We start from the raw sequence: 15,007 nt of genomic DNA, 5'->3' as shown, positions 1-15,007 counted from the left end.
AAAATTAATTAGGCCCTGCAGCCATGTAATAAAMCCCTTTTGTGGGAAAAACTAATTCTGATTGGCTGGGCCTGGCTGCCAAGTGTGTGGGCCTATGCCCTCCCAGGCCTACCCACAGGGGAGCCAGGCCCAAACAATCAGAATTAGTTTTTCCCCACAAAAGGGCTTTATTACAGACAGAAATACTCCCCAGCACAAACGATCTTGCAAGTGAAGAAGCCAGATGTGGAGGTCCTGGGTTACGTGGTCTGCAGTTGTGAGGACATACTGCCAAATTCTCTAAAATGGAGTTGGAGGCAGCTTATGATAGAGAAATTAACATTAAATTCTCTGGCAACAGCTCTGGTGGACATTCCTGCAGTCAGCATGTCAATTGCACGCTCCCTCAACTTGAGACATCTGGGGTATTGTGTCATGTGACAACTGCACATTTTAAAGGTCTGTTATTTTTGCATAATTTAGTGGAATTAAATTGGCGTGTGTACTGAATATTCATTATGTACAGTTAAGGTTAGGGAGTTTAAATACACCTTAGCCAAATACATTTAAACTCAGTTTTTCACAATTCCTGACATTTAATCCTAGTAAAAATTCCCTGTTTTAGGTCAGTTAGGATTATCACTTTTTATTTTAAGAATGTGAAATGTCAGAATAATAGTAGAGAGAATGATTTATTTCAGCTTTTATTTATTTCATCGCATTCCCAGTGGTTCATAAGTTTACATAAACTAAATTAGTATTTGGTAGCATTGCCTTTAAATTGTATGACTGGGCCAAATGTTTCGGGTAGCCTTCCACAAGCTTCCCACAATACGTTGGGTGAATTTTGGCCTATTCCTCCTGACAGAGCTTGTGTAACTGAGTCAGGTTTGTAGGCCTCCTTGCTCGCACACACTTTTTCAGTTCTTCCCACAAAACTTCTATAGGATTGAGGTCAGAGCTTTGTGATGGCCACTCCAATTCCTTGACTTTGTTGTCCTTAAGCCATTTTGCCACAACTTTGGAAGTATACTTCGGGTCATTGTACATTTTGGAAGACCCATTTACAACCAAGCTTTAACTTCCTGACTGATGTCTTGAGATGTTGTTTCAATATATCCACATATTTTTCCTTCCTCATGATGCCATCTATTTTGTGAAGTACACCAGTTCCTCCTGCAGCAAAGCACCCCCACAACATGATGCTGCCACCCCTGTGCTTCACGGTTGGGATGGTGTTCTTCGGCTTGCAAACCTCCCCATTTTTCCTCCAAACATAATGATGGTCATTATGGCCAAACAGTTCTATTTTTGTTTCATCAGACCAGAGGACATTTCTCCAAAAAGTGTGATCTTTGTCCCCATGTGCAGTTGCAAACCGTAGTCTGGCTTTTTTTATGGCGGTTTTGGAGCAGTGGCTTCTTCCTTGCTGAGCGGCCTTTCAGGTTATGTCGACATAGGACTTGTTTTACTTTGGATATAGACTACATTTTACTGTTTCCTCCGCATCTTCAACAAGGGTCCTTTGCTGTTGTCTGTGATTGATTTGCACTTTTCGCACCAAAGTACATTCATCTCTAGGAGACAGAACGCATCTCCTTCCTGAGCGGTATGACGGCTGCGTGGTCCCATGGTGTTTATACTTGCGTACTATTGTTTGTACAGATGAACGTGGTACTTTCAGGGAAATTGCTCCCAAGGATGAACCAGACTTGTGGAGATCTACAATTTTTTTCTGAGGTCTTGGCTGATTTCTTTTGATTTTTCCATGATGTCAAGCAAAGAGGCACTGAGTTTGAAGGTAGGCCTTGAAATACATCCACAGATACACCTACAGTTGACTCAAATGATGTCAATTAGCCTATCAAGAAGCTTCTAAAGCCATGACATCATCTTCTGGAATTTTCCAAGCTGTTTAAAGGCACAGTCAACTTAGTGTATGTTAACTTCTGACCCACTGAATTGTGATACAGTGAATTATAAGTGAAATAATCTGTCTGTAAACAATTGTTGAAAAATTACTTGTCATGCAAAGTAGATGTCCTAACCGACTTGCCAAAACTATAGTTTGTTAACAATACATTTGTGGAGTGGTTGAAAAACGAGTTTTAATGACACCAACCTAAGTGTATAAACTTCCGACTATCTTTTTTATCACACTTGTACAGCATATATATACAGAGCCTTTTAGCGGAAAATCTGTCAGACAGCGTGGAAGCTGCTGCTACAGCATCTCAAACAGCAAATGCATAGGCAACGGAAGCAGGCTTCATCAGCGTATCACCCCCACTTTGCAATGAGCTGAAGACTGTGCATTTTGAAAACCTATATACTGTTGAAGTCGGAAGTTTACATAGATTTAGGTTGGAGTCATTAAAAATCATTGAAGTCATTCTGTACGCTTTCTCGAATTTGTTCTGGATTTGGGACTGTGAATAGACCCCTGGTGGCATGTCTGGTGGGATAAGTGTGTGTGTCAGAGCTGTGTGTAAGTTGACTATGCAAACAATTTGTGATTTTCAACACAATGTTTCTTATAAAAAGAAGTGATGCAGTCAGTCTGTCATCTCTCTTTGCCAAGAGGACTGGCATGCATCGTATTTATATCAGCCTGAACGTTATTCTAACATCTTCAAAGTGCGCAACAGAATTAGTTAAGGACTGCACATCGCTGCTTCCTCGACTTGCATGTTCTGTTAATATGAATTACCAATAATCTAAATGTGATCTGTCATTCACGCATTATGGATGGACGCCCTGATTTTAAATGCAGCCAGTCAAAATGTCAGATGCTATATTATTCTAACGGAAACCTTGCCATGGTGGTATTCTGTTGCAGCTAGTGATATTAATAAAATACTTTTTCACATAAAATCAACCAAAAGACCCCCCCCCCCCAATAAAACATATTGTGCTGACCCCATTTTAAAAAAAAAAACTGATTTAGTCAGATTAGCTAGATTAGATATAGCCTACTTTGTCTGTTTTTCACAAAAAACACTTTACATAGAAAATGTATTTAGCTACATATGATGGACTTGAAGGCTGTCTCTTAGTAGCGTGTGTACCGCAATATTATCTGGAGCACCAAAATGTAGGCTAATTGAAGTCATTGTGCCTGAATGGTTATGACAGTGAACGGTTGTGCAACAAATCTTATCTAGAATCTCTTTCTAGTTCTGTGTTCCTAGTAACAGGATGGCTAAGCATTTTTTAAACTTGTCCTGTCATTTCTGCATGCTGGTTACGGTGCCAGAGTCTTTTCTTAGAAAGTCCAGATTTATTGTCAAACTGTGCGAGACTTTCCATTACACTATGTAATCATTAATAATCCACTTCTTAAATTGAGACAGTGTTCTGTTTTTCCTGAGGGCTAGCATGTCCCAATACATCCTACCACCCTTTTCTATACATCTGTATCATTCAGAATTGGAATAAACTATTACACAACAGGATATTTAATATGGAAAGCATCCGGGGTTCCTCTTTCGGGAGAACACTGAGGAGTGGAGCGGTGGAGTTTGGATCCACATTTTTGCTCACAAAAACTTTAGATCTCAAGCCGAAACCTCAGTGGGTGAGTGCAGTGTTAGCTGAAGATGGTGCCYTAGAATTGCCTGCTAATTTATCACAGAGGCAGGCTGACCTTTGGAAAAACCTTCAGTACTTGGCACAGTGGAATTGCAGTGGGCCCTGCACGCATCCCTGTGGGCCGCCTGTGTGCATTGAGGAGGATTAACGCTCACCACTGGCAACATTGTCCTTGTCCTCATGGATTGGAGGGCAATGCTGCTTTAGGTCTTCATGCTGTGACATTTAAGCAGTAAAAAAATGCATTGAGCACTATTAGCCCATTTGTCATCCTTCGTGAATGTGAATGAGTAAAATCAAGTGGTATTGTCTGAATAYCAAACCAACTTAAACGCATGTAGAAATTGGTTAAATGGGTAGGCTAAAAGGGAAAGCCGAGGGGTTTGGGAAAGCTGAGGGGTTTGTGCTATCTGCCTATACAGGTACATTTAAAATCTTAGAAGTAATTTCTGGACCTAAATCCCATGTAGGGGTCTTGGTCAAACTTCAGAGGAACCCTGTAGGTAATTTATTTTTCAAATGGCACCCTATTCCCTTTGTAGTGCACTACTTCTGATCAGGTCACATCAAAAGTAGTGCACTGTAAAGGGGATATGGTGCCATTTGGGACAGCCGTGTCCTCCTGATGACATCCAGGTCATGAAGCCTATAGGCCCAGCTGTCAAGGTCACGAGCAGTGTCTAATTATGGGCTTCAGCCCCCTGTCAGTACAATATGGGTCAGTGGGCAGAGGTGAGTTGACCAAACCTGTCTCCTCTGCCAGTGCCCTTGGCGAATGGTGATCCAAGTCAAATATTTGGGGGAGAGGAGAAAAAAGGAGGCCCCAAAAGAACGATGGGCGTCACTCAGTTTATCTTCAAATGTAGTGCAGTTCACATATGAGTATTATGAGTACCAGTACATCTGCATTGCTATCATATTGTATCTATAGATGGAAGCCCTTATCTCCATCTATAGATACAATAAGACTTTTCCTACCTGAATTAGTATCATGCTCTTTTGCTTAACTAAATCTCAAATCGTAATGAAAACAAGTGAAAAAGCTCTATGGTAACTGATCTTTTTCCTATAACTTAGCTACAACTGCAGGGTATTACCACAAATACTGAGCCTACTACTATCACTGACATATTGTAACCTATGTATTTGGATGTCAAAATAGCCTGAGGACTTTTTTTTTTGCCTGCCTCTAGTGCAGCATATGAGAGCAGATATGGAAAGAGAGAATGAGAGCAGCAAGAGAGCGAGTGAAAGAGAGCGTAGGGAGGGAGAGATGGAGCCATTATGTCTTTGTTCAGTCTGGCTTCTTCCTCCAGGGCCCTTGGGTTGGCTGGCTGCTAGAGGAGAGAGAGTCCGGGGCTTTAGGAGAGTGTAAGGCTGGCTGTGTCCTATGGGCCCTGGTCAAAAGTATTGCACTAAATAGAAAATAGGGTGCCATTTGGGACTGAGACCGAGTTAGGCCAGAGATACTGGAGTTCTTTATGAGCTCAGTCTGGAGAGGAGAGAGAGACAGGAAGACCGTGGGGGGATGGCTGCTCTCTGGGGATGCTAGTGGCAAAGGAGGATTCTCCAGGCGTTTTTAGGATAAAGAGATTTAAGAAATCAGAGGTGCATGTGTGTCTGTCCAAATGTGTGTTAGAAGTGACAATGCCCGTTCATGGAAACACAATGATATCTGCTGTATGAATCTTGTGCTCCATGTCTGCTGCTCAAAGCATTAGAGACATTGAGGTAGGGTTAAACTGGAATTATTTTACTCAACATGGGATAGAAGGATAGATAGGCTTGGCTGCAAAATAGGCTTGTGTGGTATCCAGATAGTCCTACCTTCAAACCGACCTTGTGCCATCCTGGGATATTCGGTAATACCGGCACCGCACACAAGGGGCGCTATTTTCAAACCCCACTGAGCCTCTGTAATACCAAGGTTAACAATGCTAACAAGTACATGGAAAATACCATAGCGATTGCTAGTTAAATGCAAACGAGCGCATGCAAACATTTTATACAGTCTCTGATAAACTGTTTGCAGGACAGATATCACAGCTCATAAAGTTTATAAAAGTAACTCTAAAATGCTACTCACAGTTTGCTGCACACACAAAACTAATATTAGACAGCAAGGTAGGGCTGGGCGAAATGGCCTAAAAAGACTATCTAGATCTTTTTCAAGTTTATGGGCAATTTATCTTGATTTTTGAAACTTTTTCTCTGAATAAGCTTTGTTGCACAATTAATGGTCAATACACTGGATTTCAAAGAGGAATAATCTAATGAATTCAGGGATTTTTTTATTATACCTAGGCTAAATATAAGCCTTTGACCCACTAATGATTTCATTATTTTATCAAAATAGTTTAACCTGCTTTTTTGRAATAATCACTGATCTGGCTTTCAAAGCTTCATATGAAAATGCCATTTTTGTTACAAATTTAACCAGAATCATGTTTTATACTCATTTATAAAACATAGACTAGATGGCTAGCACTTAAGTCTGTGGCTAAAATGCTGCTAGCGGTACGTGGTCCTCAGTGCCGCGCCTGACAAACTGAGRATTCATTCATTTCCCACAATCATGTTCATTGATACTTCCATTTTCGTAGATAACTAGGTACTAAATCAGCAAACCAAATGCACAACTTGAGAGCGTTTAGCTCTGCAAAACGCAGCATCACATGATGCAAAATTCATCATACGGGCCAGATTTCTGTATTTTGAAAGTTACATATCTTGAAAACTTGGGACTATATCAACTTGGGACTATGTCAACAATGGACTAATGAATCAAATACCAAAATATAGTTTTTGGGTGGAGTTTTCCTTTAATAGTTATAAGATATCTAGCTGGCAAACATTTAGTTGTGYATTAGATCACTAGATCACCTGGCGCGTGCTGCACAACAATGTGACTCGCAAAGCTCCGATCTGTTGTTGTTGTGTGCTTGTAAACAAACGTGACTGGGGACTACCGGTAGGCCTAAACTTCATAATGAAAAATAATCTGACAGGTGAAATGAAGAACGTGATTTGCTTTATTTCCTAACCTACTGCACAAGTTGACTGCAGATATTTACTTWAAAAGTATTTGGTATTGAAAAACCATKCCGTGGCTATTACCAAATACTCTGGAATACGGCATATACAGTATACCGACCAAGCCTACTGCAGACAGTCTGGCTCCAGGGAGAGGAAGGGAGTGTATTTAGTGTCTGCAGCCCAAAGTTGAAGGTTAGGGAGATAGTCCGTAGATTCTGATGAATATTATAGATGCCAATGACTACGCTAACTCTCTTGACTCTTCTTTTTGAGTATTGCTAAGTTATCATGGTAATATAAAGCATATTTTAAATTCATTGTTAAGTCTCAATCCTGTATGTTATTTACTCAACCTTTTTATACTGGAATAATTATATTATTTTAATCTCAGCCGCTATTATGGAAAGTGATATTTATAGTATCCCAGGCAGAGGCTAGCCTATAGAAACATTTGTTCTTGTAGCAGTCAACCTTTAGATGACTATTTACCCACATAGTCTGGAAGCAGCTGCTTGGGATCTGAATTAGTGGCTGCATCCCAAATGGCACTGTATTCCCAAGATAGGGCTGCAGTAAAAAGTAGTGCACTATGGGTCCTGGAGTGATCAAAAGTAGTGCACTATATAGGGAATAGCATTTGGGATGCAGATAGTCTGTCTCACCACATGACTCACTTGTTCTCTCAATATGCAGATTAGTGTAGTTTTAAGAGGAACTTTTCTTTTCCCCTTTCTCTCCTCACAATGTCATTCATCAAGACATAACCACGAGGGGAGTGTGATTTGAGGTTCTAGGAAAGCCTGTGCTTATCCACCAAGGTAAACAAAGGATACGTCCCAAATGGCACCCTTTTCCCTAGCCTATACAGTGCACTACTTTTGATCAGAGCCATATGGGCCCTGGTCAAAAGTAGTGCACTTAAAATGAATACTTTGAGARTTTGGCAATGAGGCCCTTTATCTACTTCCTCAGAGTCCGATGAACTTGTGGATACCATTTGTATGTCTCTGCGTCCAGTATGAAGGAAGTTAGTGGAAGTATTGCGAGCCAATGTTAACTAGCGGTAGTTAGCAATTGAGCTAAAGCTAGTGAGAAACTACRTTCCAACTGCACGCAGAGACATGAAAWTGTTATCCACAAGTTCATTTGACTCTAGGGAAGTAGGTAAAGGGCTTCATTGCCAAAATCCCAGAGTATCCCTTTATTTGGGACGCAGACAAAGAAGGGAAGGGACTTTGATCCCTAAAATTGAAATTGTTCTACCGGTATGTAGACCTTCATCAATAGCACTGAAAATAATAGGCTTACACTTTGTTTGATATTATTTATATGATTACTAAGTCTGAAATATAGTATGTTCAGTTGGAAACATGATATCAGTAATATGCTAAAAATTATCTCTATCCCCCACCCCCACCCCCTCTCTCACTTTCGCTCTCTCTCTCTCCCTCTCCAGGTGTATCGGCGCCTGGCTAGTGGGAGTCGGAGCATGCGTGTGAGGTCAGAGATCAAATTGGACGTGGAGCTGTGATGCTGTCTCTTATACACATCTAGATGTGTATAAGAGACAGCCCACCAGTCCCAGGAGTTGTCCCAGGCCCGGATAGACTACCACGCCGCTCTGCTGGCCCTGCAGGAGCATGGAACCCGCATGGTCTGCACCGGCAAGATGCACACTGACCGCATCTGCCGCTTCGACTACCTGTGCTACTGCACCGAGGCCGAAGAGTTTGTCTTCTTCCACAGCAACTCCTCCTTCATGTTGCCCAACCTGGGGCCCCGGCGCTTCCAGCCGGCCCTGCTGGACCTGTCCTCTGTGGAGGATCACAACACCCAGTACTTCAACTTCCTGGAGCTGCCCGCAGCTGCCCTCAAGTTCATGCCCAAGCCTGTGTTTGTCCCTGACGTCACCCTCATCCTCAACCGGTTCAATCCGGATAACCTGATGCACGTGTTCCACGATGACCTGCTGCCCATCTTCTACACCATGCGGCAGTACTCGGACCTGGACGATGAGGCCCGCCTGGTCTTCATGGAGGGCTGGGGTGAGGGCGCACACTTTGACCTCTACCGCCTGCTGAGCAGCAAGCAGCCACTTCTCAAAGAGCAGCTGAGGAACTTTGGCAAACTTATGTGCTTTACTAAGTCCTACGTGGGCTTGTCCAAGATGACCACATGGTACCAGTACGGCTTCGTCCAGCCACAGGGCCCCAAAGCCAACATCCTGGTCTCTGGGAACGAGATCCGGCAGTTTGCCTCATCGCTGATGGAGAAGCTCAATATCACCACGCGAGGAGAGGAGAGCGTGGCGGACGAAAAGGATGAGTACTTCGTAGTGTTCAGTCGCTCCATCAACAGACTAATCCTGAACGAAGCGGAGCTGATCCTGGCGTTAGTGCAGGAGTTCCAGATGAGAGCCGTGACGGTATCTCTGGAGGAGCAGAACTTCCCCAGAATTGTCAAGGTCATCAGCGGGGCCTCCATATTAGTCAGCATGCARGGGGCCCAGCTGGTCTCCTCTCTCTTCCTCCCCCGGGGGGCTGTCGTAGTGGAGCTCTTCCCCTATGCGGTCAACCCAGAGCAGTACACTCCTTACAAAACCCTGGCCTCTCTACCAGGCATGGACCTGCAGTATGTGGCCTGGAGGAACATGGTGGAGGAGAACTCTGTGGCCTACCCAGAGAGGCCCTGGGAGCAGGGAGGTATAGCCCACCTGGATAAGGAAGAGCAGGATCACATCCTGACCAGTAAGGAAGTACCTAGACACCTGTGCTGCCGCAACCCTGAGTGGCTCTATCGTATTTACCAGGACACCATAGTGGACATACCTTCTTTACTAGAGGCTCTCAGAGCGATTGTGAAAACCAGGCCCAACCTGAAGAAGGCCAAGCCTGCCAGCACGGTCCACCCGGGCCGGGTCAGAGAGCCCCAGTGCCAGACGTCGGTCCAGGCCACCAACGAGGCCAAGCTGACTGTGTCCTGGCAAATCCCCTGGAACCTGAAGTACCTGAAGGTCAGGGAAGTGAAGTACGAAGTGTGGATCCAGGAGCAAGGAGAGAACACGTACATGCCTTATATTCTCCCCCACCAGAACTATACCTTCTCTGAAAACATCAAACCCTTTACGACGTACCTGGTGTGGGTGCGCTGCATCTTTAACAAACACCTCCTGGGGCCCTTTGCCGATGTACTCATGTGCAGGACATAATTTGAGTTGATATTTACAGTTTCAAGTATGTGACTGCTTGTTCCAGATGATCAGATATTGGGGCTGTGGATTATTGAAGGTGATGCTAGAAAGGTTCTGTATAATTTCAGCCAGTAGTTTTGAAAGTAGCGCTCACGAGCCAAAATGGGTCCCAGAAAATTGTGCACAATTGTATACGATGTCATCCATTTTGTATGATATGTTACGTCCTGCACAATAAATGTATGTTTCCTACAATTCGTATGATATGTTACGAATTTGTAAGTGCTTAAGATCCCGTTCAATCTCGTTAATATGAACATCTGTGATTGAGGATGGTCTCCGATTTGAGGATAGTTGATATGATGTAATCTGTATCTAGGATGAGAGACTGTGCTGTTTGATGAGACAACCATGTCCTCACAGAGAGTGAAATGCAATGGAAATTCAATGGCATTTAGCATGGGACGCAGGAACACGAGTCACGATTTAAGGATGCATTGTCTGTACCATAGGCAGAAAGTACTATACAAAGTGTATTTTTGAGATATAGGAATTTCTTTAATATACTTATTATACTTTTTCATTAGTCTTAAACACTGAACCTATCTATACCTGTACTTATTTGAGTATGTAATGTAGGTTTTCAGCAAAGCCCAGATTTGATTGGTTTGTGATTTGTTATCTGATAAATCACAACTTTGTGGCTTAGCCTACCCTCCTGCACAAAGTTGTAGCTTTGTCATGTTGCCTTTCTAATTGGCAATTTCCATAATTGTTTGCAGAATGTTGCCAAAACCTTAAAGGGATACTGTAAGATTCTGGCAATTTTCCACTTACCCAGAGTCAGAWGAACTCGTGGGTACCATATTTATGCCTCTGCGTGCAGTATGAAGGATGTTAGAAGTAGTTTCGCGAGCCAATCCTAACTAGCATTAGCACAATGACTGGAAGTCTYTGGGTATCTGCTAGCTGGGTATCTGCTTCAGGCCTGGACAATTCCAGTCCTCAGGGGCCTAATTGGTGTGACACTTTTCCCCCATCCCTAGCAAACACACCTGATTTTAAACTAATGACATGTTTAACTGAAGCTCATGATTAGTTGATTATTGGAGTCAGGTGTGTTAGCTGAGGGAAAAGTGTGACACCAATCAGGCCCCAGAGGACTGGACTTGCCCAGGCCTGCTAGCTGCAGATACCCATACACTTCCAGTCATTGCGCTAACTCCAGTTAGCAATTATGCTAGGGCTAGTTAGCAACTTCCTTCAAACCGCAATCAGAAACATAAAAAGGGTGTCCATGAGTTCATCTGCCCCTGGGGAAGTAGATAAAGGGCCCCATTGCCAYAATCCCGAAGTATCCCTTTAAGAGAAACCAAAGTYAATTTGAAAATGTGGTTACAGTACCATTAAGTATGTGTTATTAGTTGTAATTGAATTATCTTGTGCTTCATTGAGGCTTTAATATTAATTCAAGGCGGATAAAAACTTTCAAAGAGTGTGTCCAGGAAAATATGTTGGCAGTTTTCTAAAGATGCTGACTAAAACATGCATTATTCCTTCAAATGTAACAGTATTTTAAGAACAGTGTTCCTCTAAATTAAAATAAAGAGAATCTATTATGTATTTATGTGAAAGGTTCTGTAGCTATGCGGTGCAGTTGCTAGATATGCGAGGGTTAGTTCTATTTCTTTCAGAAAAACTGGAGCTTCTTTAATCAGTTTCTTTGTCATTGCCCTGTGTGTCAAAAGATAAATACAAAAAGGTTCATGTCACTTCAGTGTCCCCATTACAGCAATTCTGAGTTCAATTGTCCTATTTTTTATTTATTTTTATTCAGTCCACACAGTTGCAGAAAATGATCAGAATTTCTTACTTACTATTAATCGGTACCATTTCTGATTGTGATCATAGAAAATTTGCGCAGGTTATATGCATGCATTAACTTGTGAAATAATTAGCCTGTGATGCTTTGGTAATGACTACTATGCCCTGAATCAAACTGGAGGAATAACCCATTCTATGGCTCATCAGTGCTGCTAACCATGCGTGGTTCAGTGACTGTATCCCAAATGGCACCCTCTTCCCTTTATAGTGTACTACTTTTGACCAAGAACTATAAAGGTCACCAGAGCCTAAAAGTAGTGTTCTATAGGGAATAGGGTGCCATTTTGGGACTTAGCCCAAGTTTATATGATGGTGTGCAATGCTGCCTGTTACATTTCATTGCCTTGTGGTGTGCAAAACCAAAGTATGACTAGCTTCCCAGTATGTACCAAGCCCTCAGAGTAAGAGTGCTGATGTAGGATCAGCTGCAGCCCTCCTGTCCTACTAAGCGTATATACATTGCCTTCAGAAAGTATTTACACCCTTTGACTTTTTCAACATTTTGTTGTTACAAAGTGGGATTAAAATGGTTGAAAAAAAACGTACAATTAAATCCATCTACAAATAATCAAATGTCAAAGTGGAAGAAAAATGACACTAATACAGTATATCTTTATAAGTATTCAACCCACTTAGTCAATACATGTCTCTCTGGGCAAGTCTCTAACAGATTTTCACACCTGAATTGTGCAACATCTGCCCCTTTATTCTTTTCACAATTCTTCAAGCGCTGTCAAATTGTTTGTTGATCATTGCTAGACAACTGTTTTCGGGTCTTGCCATAGATTTTCAAGCAGATTTAAGTCAAAACTGTAACTCGGCCACTCAGGAACATTCAGTGTCTTCTTGGTAAACAACTCCAGTGTAGATTTGACCTTGTGTTTTAGGTTATTGTCCTGCTGAAATGTGAATTAATCTCCCAGTATCTAGTGGAAAGCAGACTGAACCAGGTTTTACTCTAGGATTTTGCCTGTGCTTAGCTCCATTTAATTTCTGTTTTATCCTGAAAAACTCCCCAGTCTTTAGCGATTACAAGCGTGCCCATAACATTATACAGCCACTTCTATGCTTGAAAAAAATGGAGAGTGGTACTCAGTAATGTGTTGTATTGGGTTTGCCCCAAATATAACACTTTGTATTTAGAACAAAAAGTGAATTGCTTTGCCACGTTTTTCTCAGTATAACTTTACTGCGTTGTTGCAAACATAATGCATGTTTTGGAATATTTTAATTATGTACAGGCGTCCTTCTTTTCACTCTGTCAATTAGGTTAGTATTGTGGAGTAACTACAATGTTGTTGATCCATCCTCAGTTTTCACCTCTCACAGCTGCTCAAAGGGATATTCAATGTCTGTTTATTTTAAATATTTCTTTTTTAACTTATTTAGGCTTGCCWTAACAAAGGGGTTGAATACTTATTGACTCAAGACATTTGAGCTTTTCATTTTTAATTATACTGAACAAAAATATAAACACAACAATTAACAATTTTACTGACTTACAGTTATAAGGAAATTAGTCCATTTAAATTCATTAGGCCCTAATCTGTTGATTTCACATGACTGGGCAGGGGCGCAGCCATGGGTGGGCCTGGGAGAGCATAGACCCACCCACRTGGGAGCCAGGCCCACCCACTGGGGAGCCAGCCCAGCCAATCAGAATGAGTTTTTCCCCACAAAAGGGCTTTATTACAGACAGAAATACTCCTCAGTTTCATCAGCTGTTCGTGTAGCAGGTCTCAGACAATCCCGCAGGTGAAGAAGCCGGATGTGGAGGTCCTGAGCTGGCATGGTTACACATGGTCTGGTCTAAAACTGTTGGAGGTGGTTTATGGTAGAGAAATTAACATTCAATTCTCTGGCAACAGCTCTGGTGGACATTCCTGCAGTCAGAATGCTAATTGCACGCTCCCTCAACTTGAAACCTCTGTGGCATTGTGTTGTGTGACAAAACTGCACAGTTTAGTGGCCTCTTATTGTCCCCTGCTCAAGGTGCACCTGTGTAATGATCATGCTGTTTAATCAGCTTCTTGATATGCTACACCTGTCAGGTGGATGGATTATCTTGGTAAAGGAGAGATAATCCCTAACAGTGATTTAAAGAAATGTGTGCTCAAAATTGGATAGAAACAAGCTAGAATTGGATAAAATTGGATAGAAACTGTATGGAACAGTTCTGGGATCTTTAATTTCAGCTCATGAAACATGGGACCAACACCTTACATGTTGCGTTTATATTTTTGTTCAGTATAATTTAGAATTTTTGGGGAAATCATCATTCCACTTTGACATTATGYTGTATTGTGTGTAGGCCAGTGAAAAAAATCTAAATTGAATCCATTTTAAATTCAGGCTGTAACACAACATAATGTGGAAGAAGTCAAGGGGTGTGAATACTTTCTGAAGGCACTGTATTGTGACCTAAAAGGTTAAACTGTCCTAAATCAGCACTCTTACTCTGAGCGCTTGACATGCGGCCCCAGATCTCTCTGTCCCGCGGTTGAGTTTTCAGCAGAGGGCACAGGTTTGAAACTAGTTTGACGGTTTTTGAGGCAGCTGAGAGTGGTGACAGGAATCTGTGAATCAATAGCATTGGATTGGGTTTCTCTCTTCCCCTAAAACAGCACTAGTGACACAGATTGCCAGTGCCAATTCATAGACTTTGCAATGCGTTGCATTGTTGATTATTGGTGTAATCATTTAATGGACATTAATGGTGTCATAATAATCAAGGGATTTAAATGCAGTGCTGACTGGCTAGTATGTGAATATCCTACCCATTGTGCTGTACCCATTGAGGTATCCTACTGACGAACTAAATTCCACATTAACTGGAATTTGTCCCTTTTTTGAGATGTTTCGGTTTGAAAGTCCAACTTGAACTGTTTTTAAAAAAGATGTTCTCAAATGCAGTTCTGTCAGTGTTTGTATTCAAGAGATTATTTTGAACTGTTGTTGTTCAATGTGATGTTGTATTTTGTGTGTTTGTTTTGCTTGTTAGGTTGTGTATACCACCTCCAGTAAATAAATTATATTTGCTAAGACTGAAGTGTGCCAGAAACTAGTGTACATGTATTATGTTTACTATAATGATAAAAAAGTAAGAGTATTGAGTAACTGTGAGTTATTGAATAAAGCAACATTATTTTATATACAGRACCAGTCAAAAGTTTGGAGACACCTACTCATTCCAGGGTTTTAATTTTTTAAACTATTTTCTACATTGTAGAATAATAGTGAAGACATCAAAACTATGAAATAACATTTACATTTAAGTCATTTAGCAGACGCTCTTATCCAGAGCGACTTACAAATTGGAAAGTTCAT

General features: G+C 41.7%; 1 protein-coding gene across 1 annotated transcript; it reads left to right on the top strand.

The window, feature by feature from the left end:
• The first annotated feature begins 8,183 nt into the window (after positions 1-8,183).
• LOC111958562 (protein O-linked-mannose beta-1,4-N-acetylglucosaminyltransferase 2) lies at positions 8,184-14,793 on the top strand. Its single transcript, XM_023979820.3, has one exon. The coding sequence runs from the start codon at positions 8,258-8,260 to the stop codon at positions 9,812-9,814; it is 1,557 nt and encodes a 518-aa protein (XP_023835588.1). The 5' UTR covers positions 8,184-8,257; the 3' UTR covers positions 9,815-14,793.
• Positions 14,794-15,007: the final 214 nt, after the last annotated feature.

Source organism: Salvelinus sp. IW2-2015, linkage group LG35, assembly GCF_002910315.2.
Source record: "Salvelinus sp. IW2-2015 linkage group LG35, ASM291031v2, whole genome shotgun sequence".
Lineage (NCBI taxonomy): Eukaryota > Metazoa > Chordata > Actinopteri > Salmoniformes > Salmonidae > Salvelinus > Salvelinus sp. IW2-2015.
This window is presented reverse-complemented; position numbering and strand designations above follow the sequence as displayed.